The 23,309-nt window shown below is 46.3% G+C and overlaps 1 protein-coding gene across 1 annotated transcript in view; it reads right to left on the bottom strand.

The window, feature by feature from the left end:
* Positions 1-279: 279 nt before the first annotated feature.
* LOC119379432 (structural maintenance of chromosomes protein 3) overlaps positions 280-23,309 on the bottom strand; it is a 661,154-nt gene continuing 638,124 nt past the window's right edge. The window contains exons 30-31 of the mRNA XM_049411979.1: positions 22,607-22,713; positions 280-388 (exon numbers count right to left, since the gene is read on the bottom strand). Coding sequence (XP_049267936.1) covers positions 317-388; positions 22,607-22,713 — 179 coding nt within the window. The 3' untranslated portion in view covers positions 280-316. The remainder of the gene's footprint in view (positions 389-22,606; positions 22,714-23,309) is intronic.

The raw sequence follows: 23,309 nt of genomic DNA, 5'->3' as shown, positions 1-23,309 counted from the left end.
GCATTATCGTGAAGCAGCGCCGTGACGCCATGTGTACACCGAAAATACGGTAAATTATTGAGAATTTTTATATATGAAATAATGAGATATATCGAACTGATTCCCGCTCGTTGCGAGTTTGATATATACGGGTTTGACAGTATACATAAATGGTGCACTCCACAAAAAGGATGTGATGATTTGCGCAAATCATGACTGAGGGGTGATATGAAGACAAAGAACTGTACAAGGGGCTTTCTGAACGCGTGCCAGCTTCCCTTCACGAAATCAACAACCAAATAATTTAGTGCGTGTCGAAAGCACCAAGATGCGTGGATTAGCCGTGCGTTGTGTCGTCTTCGACAAAGTCCCGAGCCTCTTCCTTCGTCACAGCTTCAATGTGGCTCACCTGGAAAACAACACAATTATTGGACATCTCCAGCATTGCACATGTCTAAGAAGCACGACAGCAGTAAATATTTTGTCCCGACAAAATATCATTATGCTAGCTGCATGATTTAACATTAATTTGGAAATGCTTTTCTTGTACATTGAATTTATTTATACAGAATATTTACAAACGGCAAATTCTAGCAGAATTGGAACCATTCTACTTTACTGCACTTCACTTGAAGTACGCAGTCATCCAACACAGAGTTAAAGGGACTGACAACCGCCCAGAATACGAACCCCACTTATAGAAGGACTGTATTGGCTAAACCGAACCCTGTTTTTCGCATTAAACGCGGATTTATATCTTCTAGCAAAGTGCGCAGCAGACGGGACACAAAGAAGGAACGAAAGGGACAGGCAGGGAGAGTTCCTGCTTTGTGCGCAGCTTGCTGGAAGATAAAACCTTACCAACTCTCTCAGCTTTCGACGCTTGTTGCGGATTTATATTTTTGGCGCCTCTGGCGACAAAAAAGTGAACGTGCACATGTGCCTATCACGTGACCTTTTACTGGTGTGCGCTATTGCATCTATATTAGCGTTGAAATACAGCACACTTTTACTATCTTTTCTAACGTAAAACGTGCAGATATGCATTCGTTTGCACTGAGCAGAACAATGGCGCCGCCTACGCTTGACGTATGACCCGATGCTCATGAGCGGCAGCCAGTGGCATAGCCAGGAGGGGGGGGGGGGCACCGGGCCCGTCCCCCCCCCCCACCCCGATTTTTTTTTTCTGCCATGGTATACAGAGCACAAAATGACACTCGACCACACTCAACGTTACTAGAACAAACTCAGTTTCAAAGCTCCGTATCTCCGCCAGCGGAGGAGGGTGGTCCGAACGGCGGTCGCGAGAACTAGCGACGCTGCAGTTCCGTCTTGCGCCACTATTGTTCACTGCAGTTCCGTCTTGCGCCACTATGACCCTAGCAGGGCCCGTCTTGGGCCCTGCTAGGGCCCAAGACGGGCCTGCAGTATCTTGTAAATAAATAAATAAATAAATAAATAAACTATTGGCGCGTCGTCTGCTGCCACGGCATAACGCTGCGGTCCGCCGCGCACTTGCTCGCGGCAACTGCGCGGCAACTTTCTTATTGTACTAGTTAGGTGGATACTTAGGTGGATATGCATAAGGTCGTCTGTATGCATTGGCCCGCGTGCGTTGTTCATTGATTGGCTAAGAATCGATGTTCGGTCTATATTTCCACGCCCACATCTTGTTTTATTTTGACGTATTCGGGTTTGACCAGCAAGGACGGTTATCAACAGTCGACGCTGTCCGCGAAGCAGTGTTCGAGAAGCTTCGCGATTGTAGTAGATCGTTTCGGTAAGATTGCGCGCTGCACGCGAATGTTCCAGCTTTGTCGAGAGATAACGCCACCACCAGCGATATCGCTGGAAAGTTCGATAGGGCCTGTATAAAAGCCGACGCGCTTGACCGCTTGTCAGTTGATCGACGGTCGACGCTCTGTTCGCCGCTATCAGTGTATTGCTGTAGTTTGACTTTCAGTTTTCCGGCCACAAGTTCGGCCAAATAAAGAGTTTCATCTCGGACCTGCTGACTGCTGCCTTCGTCGACGTCACGACCCTGTGACAATATTTGCGCTGTCTACATAGCGCTTAACTTCCAAGCATAGGAGTTTCTAAGCGAATGAGGGTTTTCAGCGTAATTTTTATAACTACCACCACAATATTAGCCGCTGCCGTCTTATCTAGACCAAGAACAACCCAACACGCTTGTAAAAGCCTTTATAGTGTACAAAGAAGCGTACTTACTCGAGATACAAAAACATTCTAGAAAAACAGTACTCATGTTTCTACAATTTATTGAAAAAAACTTTCTCGAAAAACATCACCAATGCTTTGCAGTGTTTATAAGACACGTTTTCGCGACGGTTAAAGGGACACTAAAGGCAAATATTAAGTCGACGTTGATTGTTGAAATAGCGGTCCAGAAACCTCGTAGTGTTACTTTTATGCCAAGGAAGTGCTTATTTTGAAATAAAATCACGTTTTTAGTGGTCCGAATCGCGTTAGCGCGCTTCAAACCTCCCGCCTGAAAATACGACTTTCATACGTCACTGCTTCCGTGCCCAACGTTGCCCGCTTTTACTGCGCGGCCGCCGACACTAGTAGCAGCAGAGCGGAAGTAGCGGGACCCACAGTAGCAACAACGGCCATCGAAGCCATCGAAGCTTGCCGCAGTCCCGCAGCGAGCACACACGCAGAGGTTTTGACTGTTCAGCACACTGGCGCAATGGGCATGACACTAAGCCACATCGAGCGTAAGGGTTCATTCCGCAGCACCCAGTGAAAAGACACACCGGTTTCCTTGCTGCAGCACTGGCGTTGTGCACCATTCGGGCATCCGGCAATATCACATGCATGCGGCATTTTGTCGAAATTTCGGTCAGAGCGACTTTCACGAGCGCGCAAAACACACGCGGCAGTACGCGATCCCGAAACTACCACTGAGAGGCGACCGCGTGAGCGAAGCAGGGCGCCGGGCGAGGCGCAGTTCGGCGAAAACGGAACCTTTGAACCACACGCGCCGTTCCCCATATGGCAACGCCACGGAGGTTCTTTTTTCCATGAATCAAGCGGAAATGAACAAACAGCATTTTATTACGTCTTTTTATGCTCGGAAGGTTCTTTTTTTACTGCTGCTAGTTTGATTACTAGCGATTTATTGTAGGCCGACTTCCATACGTCATCGGGATCACTTCGAAAATGTCCCACCCGTGGCGCTCACGATGAGATACATTTAGCTTAATTTCTCGGTAAGTAGGGCACTGCTGTTGGTAATATTGCCGTTTTAGAAGTTGTCTTACATTGGGCTTTCACTCTGACATAAATTGTTATTTGCCTTTAGTGTCCCTTTAAAGGAATACTGACCCAAAATCGGAAAATTTTACGAGAACTCGGTAAATGAAATCTCAGCGTGCGATTACATCGAATAGATGTCTGTCTCTGAGCAATTTTTTCAACGGATAGTTGTATTTTCGGTGCCTCATCTTTCTACGTCGCATCCATCTACGGTGCCTTAAACAATTCGAACAGATCGGCCGTGATGTGAGCACCGAGCAGTTATTCGCGCGTATTCTGTCGCTAGAAGAGTCGTCAGTATTCAACTTCAGTTTTTCAACTTCACCGAGCAGTACTGTAGCCATTCACTACGCAGTTAAACTGCTCGTCAACTACAATTATCTTTTGCACAAGTAAGTCTCCGTTCCCGAAGCAAAGTGTGGGATTGGGCTAGTTGGTATTCCATTATTAAACTGCTCAGCGCAAAATATTTGACACGGTACACATAGAAAAGCCGAGGACCAGCGCTGGTCCTCGTCTTTTCTATGTGTACCGTGTCAAATTTTTGCGCTGAGCAGCCCGTTCCCGAGCCGGCGAGTGTAAAATATTCCGCACATCTTGTTCAATACCTCGTCGTAAAATCTCTCGAAAATCCACTGCTTTGAAGGCATAGCGACAGCTGACAACTGATCGAATGTCAGTGTGACGCAACTCTCAGTCTCGGTAGCGTATATAGGTAATCGCCTGCCTTTCGTTTTGCTGTTCTCAAGGGCGTCCGCAGAAATTTTTCCATGGGGGTGCATCCATGGGGGGGAGGGAGGGTGGTCACTACCGTGACTTGACCGGCAAGTTTAGTCAATATGTAATAACGTGCAAAGTTGGCTGGCAATCCTGAAGGCCATTTCACACGGATATGCGGACCTTTTGTGTGCTAACGAACATGTGCAGCTTATTGCTACTGCATAGAAAGATATCCGAAATTCCAGGGGGGGGGGGCACTGGGCTTTCGCGGGCACTGGGCTTTCGCGGGACGCCGTGCGTTTTGGGGGGATTTGCGCCTAAACCCCGAACATTTTGGCTTTGAAATGGGGGTGGAAGTGCTGGGAACAAGCGCGGCACGGCACCGGGCGCGAGTTCCCACTTTTCACGTGGGATCAAAACTTCTTGTCCCGCAACGACACGACGATAGTGCTTTACAATGTCGTCACTCTCAAAATGAACGCCACAGACCTTGCATTTCGCAGTAAGCTTTCTATCTTTGCGATGCAAAGCTTGAATGGCGCACGGTCTTTTGGAGGTCCGAAGAAGTGTCGTGAAGAGGAGTCGTCGTTGCGGTAGCCGCTCCTGCAGCCCGGCGCAAAGCAAGTCGGCATACCGCACTGTGAATCTGTTCGCCTTCGTTATGCTTCGTACATCATGCACGTGTCTTCGTACAAGACGCTAAGCCTGGTCAAGAACAGTCGCAAAGATGACGAGCTAACAAAGCGCAGACGACGCTATAACCCACGTGCGCTCGTACATCGGCGGCGCCGATCACAACTGTATATGCTACCTTTAGACCTAAAGGTAGCATATACAGTAACTCTAAGCTAGACTAAGGTCCCTATATAGAGGGACTTTAAGCTAGACGTGACTACAGCGCCACTAGTTCTCACGACCGCCACGCGGACCGCCTTTCCGGCGGAGCTCTTAAACTGAGTTTGTTCTAGTAACGTTGACCACACTTACCTGCCCGGACCACACGTCGGATCAAGGGCGTGCCCCCCCCCCCCCCCCCACCAACCGAGAAAAAGAAAAGGGAGAATTTTCTCCCCGTCCTCTACGTCTCTCATCCCTTCTTCGCCCTTCTGCACGTGCTCCCCTCATTGGACCAGGCCAGACACGTGACAAATTATCCCCGATGACCCCTCCGCCGCTTTCGCTCTCGCCGGAAAAGGCGCAATTACCGGGCGTAGAAACACCGCCGCACGTGCGCGCTGTACGTCAGCGCAGGCTTAAGGCTTTTTAAAGTTTGCAAGACGCCATCGGCTGCAGCAACTTGTTGCGCGAACACCATTGCCAAGGGTGACAAGCTTTTTTTCTGTTCCTCGTGGAGAGGAAAATCATCGTATCGGGAGAAAGAACTTCCCGATACGATGTCATGAAGGGAGGCTTAGTGAGGTCACTACTAAACCCTTTCGCGTATATTTGCCATTCGAAATCTTTTAAATGAAGCTAAGGCTCGATGCCTAAGATAGGCAAAAACAAAGCGACGTGACATTATCAGCGATGGAAGCGACATTTTGATTTTTGGAGCACACTCTGGAGCTGAAAAAATGCTAGTTTGGAGCAGCCATTGACATTTTAGGAGCAGATGGCAAAATATTCCAAACCACTCCTGGAGTTTAAAGCATTATTTAAGCATCTCATAAATATTATTTCTTATTATTAAAGATATTACACATTATCTCTGGAAATTGCAACCAACAAATAATGAAGTAGATGGGTGGTCACTGAACACTAAGTAAGATGAGCTATATATTTAATGTGTTATTTTCATATTTATTTATTTATTTATTTATTTACACTTCACCTACATCGCCGTAAGGCATTGCGTAGGGGAGGCACACATGGGTAATAACACAGTTAACAATCGATGTAATAGTTACAACGACAACGATACACAAGATACTTTTAAGAAAAAAAAAACACTCTAATAACAGTGAATTACACAAATTATAAACAATGACACAGTCATACATTTTTAACACCTAAACGCTTCGAGGCAACAAATTCTTATTGGCAGTGATATTGTGGGCATTGTTAGAGGGTTATTTCACCAAAATAGCCTGCTTTTGAAATTTCAAAAAAAAAAAAAAAGACAAGAAACTAAGTTCGGATAAATTGAAAACACAGCCTTGCCATTTTTTGTGGCAAAAATGAGGTCGGAAATGACAAAGTGATAAATGTGATCAGTCGCACATCACAATCCTCCCACCAGCAGTTATAGTAATCAGTAAGATATTGAATTAATCTCACACACATTTTACCAAAATAGTCTGTCTGTCTGTCATGTACAGCTACATAGAGCTAAATCGGAGACATATCAACAATGCCACTACTTGTGGCATTGTCGATATGCCAGTATAGAGCTAGTATAGAAACTCCATACTAGCATACAGAGTACATGCTACAGAGTACATATTATACTCGTGGACAACTACGTATTCTTGGCAATGAAGAAAAGGCTACGGGGGCGGAGCTACTGCACACTGCTCCGCGAAGTAGTCCGATTTGGCGCGCGTTTCGAATTTAGTTTCAGTTTGTGAACCTTCCGTATCTCTTGTGACGACTGTTGGATTATTCTAGTGGCCATGGTAGAATAATCACATTGCATACTATTTGCTTTGTCGGCCTAGACAGCCATTTGTTAGTGAAATTTGTCACAAGTTCCTTCGGCGAGTCATCGGAAAAGCAAGAGGGTGACGAGCGCTCGCCTGAAGACTGCAGGCACCATTTTGACTGTGAGGAGCACGTAAAAGTTTCAAAGTTTTCACACGTGCAAAAACGTGAAATGACACTGCATATAGTAAAACAAATAGAAATTTTATATCTCCTTGGTGCACGCTGCGCCTCTTTTCAAACAGTGTCCCATAGATAGAAAATACAGCAATGTTGTTTTGTTTATTTCTCACGCAGAAAACAATGTCGCAATTGTGAGCCTTTTTTCTTCACCGGTAGCAGACGCTTAGTTTAGCTCTGCAGCGTTCTCTCCATTGCCAAGAAGAATGTCCGCAAAATATAGAATGATAGTAGACAGCTTGTTTTTCGTTTCGTTTAGGCTGGCTGGATGATCATGTGCTTAAAGTTCATTGTTTCCAGTTTACTAGTGCCATTTTGGAGCAGGTCCGGAGCAGTTACTAAGAAAAATTACAGTTTGGAGCAGCAGTTCTCTTTTGGAGCAATTGGAGCAGCACTTCCATCACTGCATTATCGGCCACGCTTTCTCGCACACAGTAATTACAGCGATATCTTTACTGTTCGCAATTTACTAATCGTTTTCCGAATATTTTGTGCAACATTTCACAAAAAATATTTTTGCAAGAGCTCTGTTTTCTTGCGCGGCCCATAGATTTTACGAAATTCATTTGCCACAATGAATTTCGCAATGAATGCCACAACTTACTCTGAGAAAGTCAGAGCTGTTTTTTTTTAGCGTTCATTTTGCCAAAGTGCATAAATAGAGGGTGGTGATGAGATGTGTACGATAAAGAGAGGGACATGGCAAGTAAGTAGCATCGATTGATGAGCGTAATTTACATAGAACTATGCTCCAAATCTGTCCGTATGCAAACTATGATTTTAAACGCATGTTTGTCCTCTAACCCTCTAATTATATATACATTTTTTTAAATATATGTTTACTTGAAGCGGGTGTGCGAGTTTTGATTCCTTGTGTTGTCGTTTATTGTATTTATTCTTTAATTTATCCGCATTCCTCAGTTACTGATTTTCTGTATTGAATAGTAATTATTATGAGACAGTTGCTCCAGGTTTCTTCTCTTCGATGCGCTTTATTATTTTGTTGAAGTTTTGACCTAACGTTTTCGGTACACATTTGACTTGTAAATAAATAGGAACGTGTCCAGTGCAAGGACAACATCCTGCTTTCGTTGCCGTTCATATTTTTGTTTGTGCAGGATTGTGGAGTTATTTCTGCAAACAAGGATGCACATCCTAGTAAAAAATCCAATGCTGAAGCAGAGAGCAAACGACTGGCTTGAAGAAAGCCTGGTTGCAGGAGCATTGCAATGAGGGATGCCGTTATAAACGTGCAATAATCTTGTTTCGTTTTAGCCTATCTTGTGTATGATGTGCAAGGATGTAATGTGCAATGACTGCTTTGCTTTAATATGTATTTTATATTTTTTAGAAAAAGTATTTCTACCCCTTCTACGTAATTATGATGCAACGTGCAATGATTCTTCTGTTTCGATGTTCTTTCTTATTATGTATGCAGTTGAGATTATAGAGTGCTCTTGCTTTTATATAAATGCTTACAAATGTGTGATGATGTAATGTGCAATGATTGTTTTGTTTCAATGTTTTATCTTATATGGAAATATGTCAATGAGATAAAGCACTTTTGATTCGCTACAATAATTGTGTTTTCTTTGTTCCAATTAGTTATAAATGTGTGATCGATGAAAATTAAGAACGGTTATTTGCATTTGGAGGCTTCATTACTGAGAGAGGGACCTGCCCGCCGTTCTCACACAGTTAGTGACGAACGCGGGAAGGTGCGTTCGCGAGCTTACCCTTAGCAAACTAACGAAGAAAAATGTCCACGCTCTCCTGTGAACAAAAGAGCGTATTTTAGCAATACGAATACCAGCATGATTTTTTCATAAATTGAGCACACTGGAAGACTCTCCAATTGAAGAGCTATGTGCACGAGACGCGCGCGATGGAACCAAAAGATATTTACGTGAGGAAGCAACTGAAGTGTGTGATCGCAGTTCGAAATTTAAAAGAATGCATGCTGGGGGTATTTAGCAAATAAGTCGGCGTTTGTGGTGTTCTCATTTCGTTCCTGTGTCCGTGTTTGCACGCCCTGTCTTTTTAGAATGAATACTTACTAACAGGCTCACATCTCTGTTATTCTAAGTGCCTCCGCCGTGTTCAGTGTTCATAATTTGATGTAGTGTCTGATTTTCCAAAATGCGTCTTGTAAACACCACGGTGTCTGAAAAGAAAAGCGGCAGCTGCAAGGACTTCCTAGAATTGCGTTTAACATGTTCTGCCTGTTGTTTTCCTGCTGCGAGCGACGCATCCCACACTTATGAACTCAAATACAATGCAGGTCACAGGTCCAGAAAGCTTTTGACGCGTAAGGTGCCTCAATGGGATTTCTTACATATGGCGGCACCAGTGTCCGATTTGTTGCTTATAAAACGCGAGATCACAACAAAAGGGGATATTGTTCTGGCATTTTTGTCAGCTGTTTCGCAGTGGATCACATGAAATCGTGGAAAAATTTCTTCAGTGCGTCCCCTCTTTGTGAGAGAACGATTGTTAAGTTTGGGGAAGGAGGTTGAGGCCATAGATAATGGATGAATTCGGCAGCCATGCCAGACGCCCACCATGGAGCCCTACATGGGGACGCGACCGCACTTATATTGTTATAGGGCAAGCCAACGCCAGCTGTACACAGCTACTATAACCAAATATAATGTGCCCAAGAGAGGGCACATACACCAGGTTAACCCTCGGCGCCAAGAAAAACGGAACTAGAAGACACGAGAAAACAGGAAAGGCTAAAACTGGGAGAGAAAGACGAAGACGTGAGAAAGAGAGAGATAGGAAAAGGCAGCTGCCGATTTCCCCTGGGTGGGTCAGCCCAGGGGTGCCGTCTACGTGAAGCCGGGGCCAAAGGGTTGTGTTGCCTCTGCTAGGGGGCCTTAAAGGTCCAATCACCTGGCGTCGGCTCAACCTCAAGCATCCCCTTTTCCCCGGACACGGCACAGCCATGCACGGCTAAGCGTGGGAGGGGTCGAAGCACCCCGTTAGCTCGGGTCCGTGGTGTCGCTACACACCAAACGCCTGCTCGCGCAGACGCCCCTGCGGGGCCTGAGAGAGAAAGAAAAGAAGATAGAAAGATAGTGGAAGTATAAGCATCACGTCGCCTAGCTACTAGATACCGCACCACCTGGCGAAGGCGCACAAGCGCGGTATCTGAGCCACGCCCACCGACTGAGACATCGCCTGCAACTTCCGCTCTATAGTGCATAGCTTGGCTGCGCCCGACCGTGTTCAGAGTCATGGGGCGACCGAAGAAAGTGCGTACTCCCGAAGAGGAAGCCGCGGATCTCAAAGCTAGACGGGCCCATGCTTTGCTGTGCCAAGCTTTGCACGGCTAGGACATTCCGTGTGTATGCCGAAAACTCCCTAGTGCCCTCTAGGGAGCAGTGAGAAAAACAAATCACAAGGTTCCTTATGCATTCACCTAAGACAACTCGAAGGTGAAAGCCATCTTCTTTTTCTTCTCACTCGATGCATTGATCCTGCCCCACTCCCCTCTGAAAGCTTTGTGCACCTAACGTGGTTTTGCACCACCTCCAGGATCAGAGACATTGCAAACTTTCTGCACCACATCTGTTTTTGCACTTCCTCCATGATCGGTGCGCTGATTATGGAGGAAGTGCAAAGCGACTGTCATGTGATGACGTCATGGCGTATGACGTCATAATGACGTCACAAATTTTGGCGATCTGTAACTTGATGATGACGTCATCACGTGATGATTTCTTGCATCACTCGTGTTGAGCCGCCGACATAGACTGTCAATTTTTGTGTTTGATAAGGCATCTAAAGTTTTCGCATTAATATTGCGTAGTCAACGTTAACAACCTAGCCTTACATACCAAAATGGCCTTCCCCACGTCACCTTTGTGCCGTGCGCTGAACAGCTTCGCTGGTCATCCATCTCTTGACAGTTTTTGTTGCTGTCCCGTCGCTGTTGCCGTCACTTTCCGTACAGAGTCCAAATTGATAACATCACCCAGCGCATCGTATGTTCTACCCGCCAGTAAATGCTCGCAAGCACCGGCGATGAGCCCGGCTGAAGCGGAGATGAAACGAGCCGGCCGTCTCCGTCGCACGGAGGGCGCATGCGATAACATCAACCCACGTGCGAGGCTTGCCGTCGACTGCTCATCAAACAGAGAGGAAATGCCCCGCCCGTCTTTCGTAAGGAGCATGAAGGGACGCCAGGGGACAGGAGGGACGGGGGATGCTGCGTCGCTCGATGGTCCCTGGCGCGCTCGCTATCTCTAGGCATCAGGAGACTACTTTTAAACTTGCTGTGCTCTCAACACTTACTTTGCGCTTAGAGAACTGACAGCACGATAACCGCTTCGGTTCCTGAAGCGGCCATATTCCCTTAAACCAGCGTGTTGTCGAGTTACGCGAGATCGGAGGCAAAAGAGTTAGCTGCTAGCCTTACTTACAAGAATACAATTTGTTGGTATCGCATTCATTGCTTCCCCTTTAAGCGAAACTGGGATTTTTTTTAACCGTCAGCTATTGACCCTGAAAAGCGAGGGGCGGACGTGTAACATAGGCTTCACAGTGGGCCTTCCGACGCCAGGGCCGTCAGCGACGGACCTGCTACTGACAGCTGCGCATACTAAAGGCGCGTTTACACTAGAGCGACACGACACCGATTTTGGTCTGCAGACTGTCGCCGAGCGAGTCTTTTGTCGTGTCGTCGACCTATCTACACAGGAACGACTCCAACAGTCTGCCGTCCGTCTACCAAAGACACTGTCGGTGTCTTGTCGGGCTCCCAGCACCTCGTCGGCCGATCTTCTGGTCACACAGGAAGTGCACGCGACGACACCTGCACCGACCAGTATTGTGCGGAGGAGTTGAAGTGGGGGACCTCCAGCTGTCATCAGTTGACAGCTCACTCCCCTAAAATGAAGAATGTTGTTCTCTCTCTCTTTCTTGCTATCTCTCTTTCTGCGGGCGTGCACTGACCCTGCTAGGTTGCTTTTGGTCGCCGTCTTTCGTGTCAGTGCGCCACTTTTTTTAGTATAGATGAAACGAAAGCTGCGGTCGTCGCAACAGCAGCTTTGTTATGTTTAGAATTCTTCGAAGAACCGAAAAAGGAAAGGAGTTGTTTGGTGTCTCCTTGGTTACTCAAGAGAAAACAGCAAGGCGCTTATGAGAACCTCATGCGTGAGCTAGCGCTCGAAGACTGTGAAAGTTACAGACGATGGATTAGAATGGATACAGCGTAAATATAAGTGGTGGAAGTATGTAGATAAAACAGGCTGAGCAATTATTTCTCATTTCTACGAACTATGTGAGACTCATTCCCGGGGTCTCACACCGCACGATGATGTATACGAATGTAGCTAGTATATAGAAAGAGCTTTAGCGAGTTACTAGTAACGTTAACCCCCAAGTATCGATATGACGATAGACAATATAGTGGTAAGTGGGGCAGATCGCGTTAGTACGAGTATTCCCAATAATTGTACGTACGACACCACACCTTAATGTTCAGATCCTCCAGAATTGATAGAATATCTGAGAGATGAGTTATATTGTGATGTAAGATGCAGTCACTCGCAAACAAAAATGTTCGAGGAAGCTTACAGGGCCAGTAATTGTTGTAAACAGAAATTGAACTGTGTTATTCGATCAGTGAAATGAACTCCGTTTGTTGTTCTGGCGACAATCCATCTTTGATGGCTCACTGTCAAGTGGAAAACCAGGTTTCTCCTTTTCTCCCTTCTGTACCATTGCCCCTCTCCAGGGTAGCAGCGCAGCCCCCGCCACCCCTTCTGATGTCAGGGGACATCTGAGGGGTGCGCACAATGCCCATTCAAACACTGCTGGGCTCTCCCTCCACCCTTTTCTACCATTGTCCCTCTCTGGGTACAATGGTAGGACATGCTCCACCCTTTTCTACCATTGTCCCTCTCTGGGTACAATGGTAGGACATGCGGACAGACAAAGGAAAGCAAAGAAAAGACGTCGGAGGGGTGCACAGGGGTGCACATGAGCAAATTGACGACCTGCCAACGACCAGTCTGCCGATGCGTTTTGCTGGTGTTTTTGGTCTGCCATCATGTTATACTATTACGACATGCTGTCTTTGGAGGCGTCGGCGTCGTCGTCAGCCTAGTGTGACCAGACGGTCCGGCGACATCGTCGGCGGGCGACTCATCGGCCGACCGTCTGCGTCTGCCTCGTGTCTGCGTCGGTGTCGTGTCGCCCTTGTGTAAACGCGCCTTAAAGGGGTACTGACATGAATATTTTCAGTTGTCGTTTTTTTTTTTTTGCGTCAAATGAAAGGTCAAGCCCTCAAGAGCCTAGAAAAGGTAGTGCTAAGCGCGAGTGCACCCTGCTAAAGTCATTACAGTATGTCTTAAAAGCTAGTTTCCGTTCCTATCATGATGATATGTGGTGTTTAATGGCACAAGGGCCAATTGATGGCCAAAGAGCGCCAGTTCATGAGACAAAGGATGTCAAAAATGGTTGTGGTAAGTAGCTGTATAGGGGCCTTAAGATTCCTCGCGTTAAGGCGGGAAAAAGTAATATATATATATATATATATAAAAAATAAAATCACGAGAGTGACGTGAAATATATGTAGTGAAATGAATGACAAGTGGCTGCAAGAATAAAACTATGAAGATATGTCATCAGCACGAATGCCTCGTCAACACCCTTAAGTCCAAGGGCCGCGAGGCAAGTGCTGTCTTTAATATATTCACCGCAGCAGTGACCTCTGTTCAGAGGACGTGCTACGGATCGCCTTGATATATGACATGAAAACTATGTGCATCGTTCAAAAAAGCAGACAGTGACTGATATGTAAAAAGTGGGTCCCTACCGATGAACATTTAAGGATGAAGTGGAAATTGCTGTCGGTAGGGTAATGAAAAGTGCTTTTTAATGATAACGTCTAGTTCATTGCACTGGATCAGGACGTGAAGGACAGTGAGTGGCTGACTACATCTATCACACAAAGGTGGATCGCTACCGGACAGAAGGTGTGTGTGTGTACTGTATGTGTGACCGATCCTAAGTCTGCAGAGTGTAACTTCTGTGTGGCGTGACTTCGATACTGGCGGCCAATAGTCCTCTACCGGCCTACATCACTCACTCCCCGTGATGTCACGTCACGTGACCTCTCGGCACACGTGCAACGGAGGGTGGTTGGCAAAACACTCCCGCTGCCGGCTCAGCGTGGTACAGTCGCACGGTGTTTGGCGCACGTTTTTTTTTTCTTTTGAACCTTTCCCTTAATCTTTCGGTTCCAAGATTATTTGTGGTATGTGTCAAAGAACATATAAATGTGTCGTGGACTGCGTGACGAAAAATTTGCCACGCTGCTGGCTGTTTAACTTGGAGAAGTGAACTCACGTGGTGGTCTGTGCGAGGAACAGCGGCATCGTCTTCGAAAATGTGCCGCGTTTACTGTGGCGTGTAGTGTGCGTTGAAAGGCAGCGACGATATCGGTTCACAGTTGCGGACGTTGAAACTGACAATATTGTGTGTGGTGTGTGCTGTGTGAATAACGATGCATCTTGTTTGCGAAAACATTGGCACGCGTTGTATCTAACAGGGCAATTTGCAGTGACCGGTTGTCGACGGAACATCAGGATTGGACATTTTATTTGACGCGATGATCTGCGAGTGCACATCTCAGTGTTTGTGCGGGGTGCACAAAACAACAAACAAAAAAAAGTGCTTGATGTCCGGGCTGAAAGGTGAGACTACGCATGAGCTACCAGCGTGTTTTAGCATTGCCGAACATGCACGTATGGTTTACCACGGCGAATATCCAGAAGCATACGCGTATCGCCTTTTATTGGAGATGTACGTCTTAATGGAAGCAGTGGAGATTCTTGTTTGTAATATTCTAGTTAGCTTATCTTTACGGCTCGATATTTATGAAGTGACATTCCGAGTACCAAGTCTAAAGGAGGGGAGTAAGTATAGAAACACGTTGTAGGCATTGGATACAGCGAAGTAACCGCGCAAGAGATTATTTATAACTAAATTACTGTGTTTAACATCTCAAAACTGCCCAGTGGATTATGAGGAACGCCGTAGGGGAAAACTTCGCTTTAATTTTCACGGGGATTTGTTAACCGAACTCAGGCTAATGAAATGAGTGTTTCCTTCGTTTTTTTTTTTCTTTCATTCATCTCTGATCAGAATTTTGCGCCGTGAGTGCGAATCTAATCCGTGACCTCGCGCACAGTAGCCGCCAATGCTGTACATCGTTTAAAACTGCAGTGCAGATTTCGCAACGGAAATTGAGTACGTCCACATCCATGCCATGCTAATATTTCTCCAAACACCAGTCGCCGTGAAAATGTACAACGTTCGCTTTCGAGCAGCATAAGATTTTTTTATGGCTGTCATCCACAACGAGCAAATCATATGTTGACCTAACAGACTAGTTCACTGCAGGCAGCCTTCCTTCTAACATCTGTGAGTTCAGAAAATAGCAATTTGCAAAAACTTCTATCGAAGTAAAGCAGACACACGCAGTGCTGCTATGCAGAGAGATCCCGCCGGCGGAACTTTCTTGCCAACCAGCACCTGCTCCGAAGGCGGGGCTTGGGGGCGGGACACTGCCAGTGACGTTACACTGTTTGTAAACAGGGAGAGGTCTATTACCCAGATGCGGTTTGATAACGCATAGCTTATTTCGTGTCTGCATATCCCAGGTGCTCTGCCAAAAGGCCCTGAGCTTTCTTTCGAGGAAGGATTTTAGGTCTAGGGGGGGAATAGCTAAGCATGTATTGGGACTGTTTTCGTGGGCAGATGCTGGTAGCTCGTCCGCCAAGAGGTTGCCTTGAATCTCACGGTGCCCTGGCATCCAGCACACTACGACATGTTGTTTGAGTGTGTGGATCATGCATAAAAGAGAGCATAGCGAGACAAGGACAGGGTTTGTGTGTTTCTTCAGAGTTTTTAAAGCTTTTGCCACGCTTAGGAAATCCGTGTACATTACTGCCTTTTGTAGTTTTATGTGTTTAACGGCTGCAAGTATTGCGTAAGCTTCTGCAGTGAAGATACTTGAATCAGGGTGCAGAATACCGGAATCGGAAAAGGATGGACCAACGGCTGCGCAAGACACAGAAGTATTGGACTTTGAGGCGTCTTCTCTAAAGAATTCTGGACAAGTGTATTTGTGCTGTAGTTCGAGGAAGTATGTACGGATATGTGCAATAGGCGCGTTTCCTTACTTCAATGAAAGATACAGTAAAAGCTCGTTAATTCGACTCTCGTTAATTCGGAAAATCGGTTAATTCGGACACGTCATCTGGTCCCTGTAAATATACGCATCACTCTATGAGACTGGGCGCTCGTTATTTCGGACAGATTTGACCGCAAATCGGATAATTCGGCGACTTTCGGGCCGCTGGCGAGGCTCGAAAACGAAAAAAGAACAATTCGGAACAAAAGTGAAGCTCAAACGCAGCATCGCCATGGACATCAATTATCGACTTGGCTTGGATTGAGACTGCTTGAACGCCTTTTTTTCGCGTGTGGGTTTTGTTTACACACTGTAGTTTTGTTGCTTTGTTCCCGTTGGTGTGCTGCATCGTTGATCGCCGATTTATCGAGGAACGTTTCACTACGGCTCCTTTAGCTTGATCGTTGCTGGTGCTTTCTCGTGTGACCGCACTCCACGCCGATGGCAAAGCCGGCGAAGCAGCCCAAGTACGAGGCCAAGGACTTCACCACCAAAGTAGAAATTTTGCGTGCTCTGAATAATGGGCTCTCCCGACAAGAAGTGATGAAGAGTGATGAAAGGGGATCCTTGTATCGGCGGCAAAAGAAGCAAGGAACGTGTAACCGTACTTTTAGCCACCAACGTGACGGGAACAGAGCGCTTGCTGCTTCTCGTTATCGGAAAGGTTCAAAAGCCACGCTGCTTTAAGAACATCAACAATCTTCCTGTGGATTACCGTGCCAACCGAAAAGCGTGGATGACGGGTGAAACTTGCGGACACTGCAGACATCATGTGAGCTGCTGAGCACCTTGAAGGGCTCTGAAAAATTGTGTCCGCGCGAATATCTGCTCGAAAACAGACAAGCATCCGCGATTACTTTGTTAAGTAAAGGTATGTTGTTGAAAAAACCCCTGCATTTATTGTGTTTATTTCGACCATTCGATAATTCGGACATTCGGTTAATTCGGACATTTTTTCCGGTCCCTAGAAATCCGAATTAACGAGCTTTTACTGTACATCACAATCTATAAGCTGCCACCGCCACGGCGGTAGTTGTGCAGCGGGAGCCATTAGACAGTGTTCGAGGAGTGGCACACCCGTTTCCATAGCTAGGCCCCTCACGCGAAGTGTAGGGCTGTCTCACCGAAGGACGGTTGTGAAACAGGGTAGAACTGATCATTTATTGTGGGGTGTGAGGGGTGTTCCTTGTCCGCGTTCACTTTGAGATAATATAAAAACATGTACCGTATTTTCCGGTGTATAAGACGCACCTTTTTTCCTAGATTTTCGCTGGTGCGTCTTATACAACGGTGCGTCTTATATACGCAAAAAGTCACGTGATTCTGCGAGACCAATTTGTTTATATTTAATTTATGAGTAAGATAAACAGAGCTCGAGAGCATTCGTAAAAATATATCTAATTTTGTTGTAACAATGAAGCGGCTGCGATCTTAGATGTCAGCTACTTGCTGTTCAAGCAGCGCGGCGACCACGGAGATTACGGCCGCAATAAAAGCCACCACTGTCGCGTGCCCCATTGTACTGTTTGAATTGTTTGTTCTTAAACGAAGAATTAAACCCACAACTGAGGCAATAAATAAAAAAGAGCACCACAACGGTCCATTGTAACGTTGTAGCGCCCACAATATCAGTTACAAAAGCGAAAGTACCACTTCATTATCATCATCATCAGTTTCCGTGTGAGACGTCGCTGCAGTCCAGTAGTAGTCGCAGTTTCCGGCTTCCGGTCGCCATTTACGTTTTGTATGCGTGTGTAGGTGGTATCCGACGATCGTGTGATAACCGTGCGGCGCGTTCGTTGTTTATGTGTTCTCGCCAAGTCTGGTAATGCCCTAAAGGTATGGTAGCCACCATAGTACAGGCAGTGCCAACGATGTGCTTCAAGGCGCTTACAATGCTGCGTAAAAGTTACTCAGAGGCTGACGACGGCAACCCAGCGATGCTGCCAACCGAGGTGGAAGAACTTTTGACAGTGCGCCGGAGGATGTGGCTTCAAATCCAGTAGAATAAATAGTGGTTTTCTGCGCCTTAATAAAACTGCTGCTTACAGATATTCAGTGCCGTGCGTGACTACGCATCTCGCAATCAATGTACTCTGCGTGGGTCATTGTGTTTTATCATGTCGACTGAATTAAAAATTGACGCGTCTTATACAAAGGTGCGTCTTATATATCATTTTTTCTTTCGAAAGTCGTAAAAAGTAGGGGGTGCGTCTTATACAAAGGTGCGACTTATACACCGGAAAATACGGTAAGCTCACTGCAGGTGGAGCAACCACTCGTTTGATTCAACGTAGAGGCTCTCTACAGGGCTGGTGCAAAAAGCACCCGTAGAAAGACGAATGCCCGAGTGGTGCACAGGGTCAAGCATCTTCAACGCGCTTGGTGTTGCAGACTAATAAATTATCACCCCATAATCAAGGCGCGTGCGTATGAGGCTTTTATAGAGATTCAAGAGACACGTCACTACCCCACGTAGTGCGTGACAATACTTTCATGGTTTTTATGCACTTGTTCTTTATATACTTGATGTGTGATATGAAGGTAAGTTTCGTGTCTAGAATTACGCCGAGGACCTCAGTTTTCAAAGGTAGCCGCTGACCATGCAGCTCAATGTCCGGATCCGGATGGATGCCTCTCTTTCTTGAGAATAATACGCGAGCGCTTTTTTGCGGGGTAAGGCTGAACCCGTTCTCGTCTGCCCATTTGGTTACCTTGTTCAAACCAAGTTGCACCTGCCGCTTGCACATTGTAAGATTGCAAGATTTAAAACCGATTTGCACGTCATCAACATATGTGCAATAAAACGTTACGCGGGATGCACAAACGCAAAGAATTCATTTTGATAACAAAAAGTGTACAACTGAGTACGCCTCCTTGTGATACTCCTGTTTCTTGGACAAATGTTCGGGACAAGACAGTGCCTACTCGAACATGGAATATTCGACTGGACAGGTAGCTTTCAATTATGGTCAGCATCATACCTCGTACACCTAAATGGTCTCGCAGTATGCCAAAGCACCATGTGGTGTCGTAAGCCTTCTCCATATCGAGGAACACCGAAAGAAAGAATTGCTTGTGGACAAAAGCGTCGTGAATTTGTGCCTCAATACGTACAAGGTGGTCGGAGGTCCATCTACCCTCTCGAAAACCACACTGGTATGGGTCAAGTGAGTTGTTGGCTTCGAGGAAACGTAGGAGCCGCCAATTTATCATTTATTCAAAAACCTTGCATAGACAGCTTGTTAGGGCTATAGGCCTGTAACTGGAAACTGTAGATGGGTCCTTGCCCTGTTTTAGAATCGGGATAACAATGGCTTCTTTCCAGGCCTAGGGGATCTTGCCGGAAAACCAAACAGCATTCTACAGGGAAAGGAGCGTTTTTTGCGTTTCAGATGGCAGGTGTTTCAACATGTCATATACAACACGGTCGGAACCTGGGGCAAATTTATTGCAGCAGTTCAGCGATGCCTGTAGCTCAGCTAAGCGGAAAGGCTCATTGTATGCTTCCTCGTGTTTTGTGAATTTGTGCTCCAGTTTCTGTTTTTCGATTTTTGTCTTGTAGTGTTGGAAAGCCTCGGAATAGTGTGACGAGCTGGACACTTGTTCGATATGCGCGCCTAGGAAGTTCACCTGGTCTTCCAAGCTGTCGCCGTGTGTTAACCAGAGGAAGTGAATGTGCTTGTCGGACTGCTACCCTACTAACCATGTTCCGACCTTGTGCAGACGCCCATGCGGGGAGTTTCGGCTCTTACTGTACCCTGACATCACAACACGGTACGAGGTTCTCGTCGCGTGCTCGCACAATATATAGTGACGTTTCCATGACCGCTCCGCACCGTGGCTCTGTTCGTGATGCACAAGCGGCCCATCTTGGAAGTTTTGGTACTTAACGTCATCACAACTAGCCAGACTGCTGTGTGAAGTCACCAGAATTTGTACTGTAGCCTGACGTCAAGCTAGTGTCGATGTCAGCAGGTGTGCCACGAAAAAATTCACTTTAATAGCAAAATAAAATATCAGCATTTGCTGAGCTTCACACTTCCTCAGAGCCGTCTCTGCATACAGATTTGTATGGCAGAGTAAACTCGCCTTCGAAAAAAGGTTCCAGTACCTCTTTAAAACCGAATTGTGGCTGCTCTGACCAGGAGACATGCTTTTATTAATGAGAAGACATTTTTAAAAAAGCAAGCAAAAAAAATTCGAATTGGGCACCTAGTATTCACGAGCTCGAAAGGGCAGGGCCACTTGGGGGGTACTCACCGCAAGGACGATTATAAACACGAATGTTCTGGTGGAAGGAATTATGAAAAAGCTATTCTTGGTAAAGATCCCTGGATAACATATATTTGAGGAAAAGTGTCAATGCGTTCCCACCGTCCACGTGCTCTTTTATGGAACCGGAGTACGGAAAATTCGATATTGTTCCAGATATCTATTGCTAGTTTTCCCAGACTTCGTTCCGCGATGTCCAGAAACAGAAGCCACAGATATGTTATAACTGCACGCATGTAGATATTAGGGAAGATGCTTTTAATTGTGTGCCATGTGACGCTTCAAACGAGCTATCAGGAGCGTTTCAAGAAGAGACGACGTCTGCCGATGAATTGCCGTCGCACTTTCTCGCAACCGATAGGCCTAGACGTCGCCAGCCTCTGCAGAGAGCGCGTTTTGCCATCGAGCTGACTTGCATAACAGAAGCTGCATGTGATGGCACCGTGCATGGCATGGTCGCTTACTCGGGACGCACGCGCGAGAGCCGCTTATTCAGCAGAAGAATTCTTGGTCCGTGGTTGTCACTTTGGCGGCCCCAAGATGAAGCTGCACATGTTTTGACGTGCCAGCGGTGCGATTGCCGGTGATAGACGCCCCAAAACTTGAGACTCTGGCACAGTTTCCGTCGATATTATCAGGATGGCACAGTAAATCCAATTTGGCGCACTTTGGCGCAGTTGGCGGAGGAGTGGAATCACTGTAAGGTTACACCTACGATTTACACTTGGAAACTCACTTCGCCAACGGACGTTTGTGTTATAGGCTGCTCGGTGGTGTTAGGCTAAGCTCCCTGCCAGGTTAGACCCATATTCCGAGGAGTGCAATCACAGTTAGATGCCTTGCCAGAGTGTCACGTGTAAAGACGAAACAAATGCAGGTTTAATGCACTGTGGAATTGTACTTATTCTGCTGCTGTGGCTTGTTGTCAAATTATCGTGCGTTGCCCAGAGCAGTGCAACGCCTTTGCTATCATGTTGCCCCGCCAAACCATTTGCTCTCCACGATCGCCCAACATCGAAAACTGTCGCACGTTAGAAACAGACAGTCACTATTTCACCGCGAGAGCGATATAGTGAATCCGATAGCAACAAATAGGAATTTTATACGAATATAGGCTAGCAGCTTACTCCTTCAGTAAACACAGTCACTGCAGTAAGACAAGGGACCTATCTATGGCTCAGGGGCAGATCCAGGTGCCTACTATGGGGGGGGGGGGGGGGTACAAAGGCTGAAGCCGCCGCCTCAGCAGTGTATTTTAGTGGCTGTAGATTGTCGGGCCAGGGGTTTCCCGATGTCTGCTGTGCCGACACCATGCCAGCATCGGCTAGCTTACATAGGCCCAATAACGCCTTGCCAACATCAGCTGAATAACAGCAAGCTTATATTGGACCGACGCTGGCTAGCCCACACCAACCTAATGATGGTAAACCCACATCGGGCCGATGTGGGGTGAAAGTAGCGCGAGCGTGTTTTGCCGACACTTGCCGCCAAGATCGGTCCGATGTCGGTGTGCTGCCTAATGTAATTTGAGTGGGTTATTTATTTGGTTTATGAGGAAATATAGCATCAATGACTGTAAAATAGGTGGATAATCATTTACACTGTAATTACACTTAATTGCAGTAAATGCACTGTAATTTCTTCTAATGCTTCCACTTCCCCTAAATGAGGTCTCCAGAACGCTGGCATCAAATAATTTAATTTCACGCACTTGTAGACAGTTGATCATAATGCGTGTCGCAAAGGATTGTAGGGAAATCCCGGTTAAAATCGGAACAGATGGTAAGCTAAACACCAAGACAGTTGAAATTAAGTGAACCCGTGTCTAAAGGCCAAATATGGCTAAAAAATTAAATCTTCAATAAGTTGCCCTCCTTAGTCAGTTTTAACATTGCCCCAAAGATAACAATGAGAATGAAAATCACCTATTAAATAGAAGGTTTCAGTAGTACAAGATTTTTTATCTCTGTGACAGTGACATTTGTATGACAGCAACTTTTTGCGCTGTGGCCAGCCGCAACACACCATCAAGGCCCCTTGCCAGCTACGTACAGTGCCAGTGCATAGAATCGAACTTCCCTGCAGCTGAAGGTCTACCAATAAATTCTAAGCGCACATACAGACGACGACAAAGAACACGTATGACACACAGGCGCTCTTTGTCCTCGTCTGTATGTGCGCTTAGAATTTATTGGTCATGCAATACCAACACGCCCAAACCGCCACAATTGTGAAGGTGCACGTTCAGGACACTATGGTTGTCCTTTGAAACATTTGGACACAAGATCATGGTGCAGTTTGTTGTACAATAAAAGCAATGGTCACCTTGTTGCGGAACTTGACACCATAAAATTTGTCTGCCTTCTCCAGCAACTCCGGACGAAAGGTTGTAGTGATGAACTGTGCCCCACTGCAGAGTTCATGAATCATGTCTGGAAAGAGAGAAAAAAAACTGATGGATGTACCACGTTTCAATTGGATTGAAAGAAAACTCCAACGAAATTTAAAATCCCGCCATTTTGGGGCTGGTCAGGCTCCAAAATTTTGCCAGGAATACGTTGAAGGAATACGGAACGATAACTTTGCGGGCGGAGTTTTGTAGCAGAACAAGACTAACTGCTAAAAATGACAAATACAACGAAGTGATTTTTTTTTGGAAAAAAAAAAAAAGGAGGAGAAACATTTTTTTTCAGCGATTTCCAGTTGTGCCTAGTGCCCTAGCGGCCACCGGTAGCAGCTGAAAATACGTCATGACACCCCACCCGCACACGCGGCCGCAGCAGTCGCAGGGGGCCGCGGTGCCTGTTCATTGCTGTCGGCACTACTGGCTTGCAATTGTGGTACCTCTGAAACGTTGGGGAAACTTATTTCTTTGTATGACATCTACTTTCCCGCGGTTGGTCTTCGGTATTGAAGCGTTGGTCATGGCGGAAGGAAATGCCTGATACTGCTGCGCTGAAGGCTGTCATAACAGGATCGTCGATTGTGACACACCATCGCATGTTTCCTAGAGATGACAAATGGCATA

The sequence above is a fragment of the Rhipicephalus sanguineus genome, chromosome 1 (genome assembly GCF_013339695.2).
Source record: "Rhipicephalus sanguineus isolate Rsan-2018 chromosome 1, BIME_Rsan_1.4, whole genome shotgun sequence".
Classification (NCBI taxonomy): Eukaryota; Metazoa; Arthropoda; class Arachnida; order Ixodida; family Ixodidae; genus Rhipicephalus; species Rhipicephalus sanguineus.
This window is presented reverse-complemented; position numbering and strand designations above follow the sequence as displayed.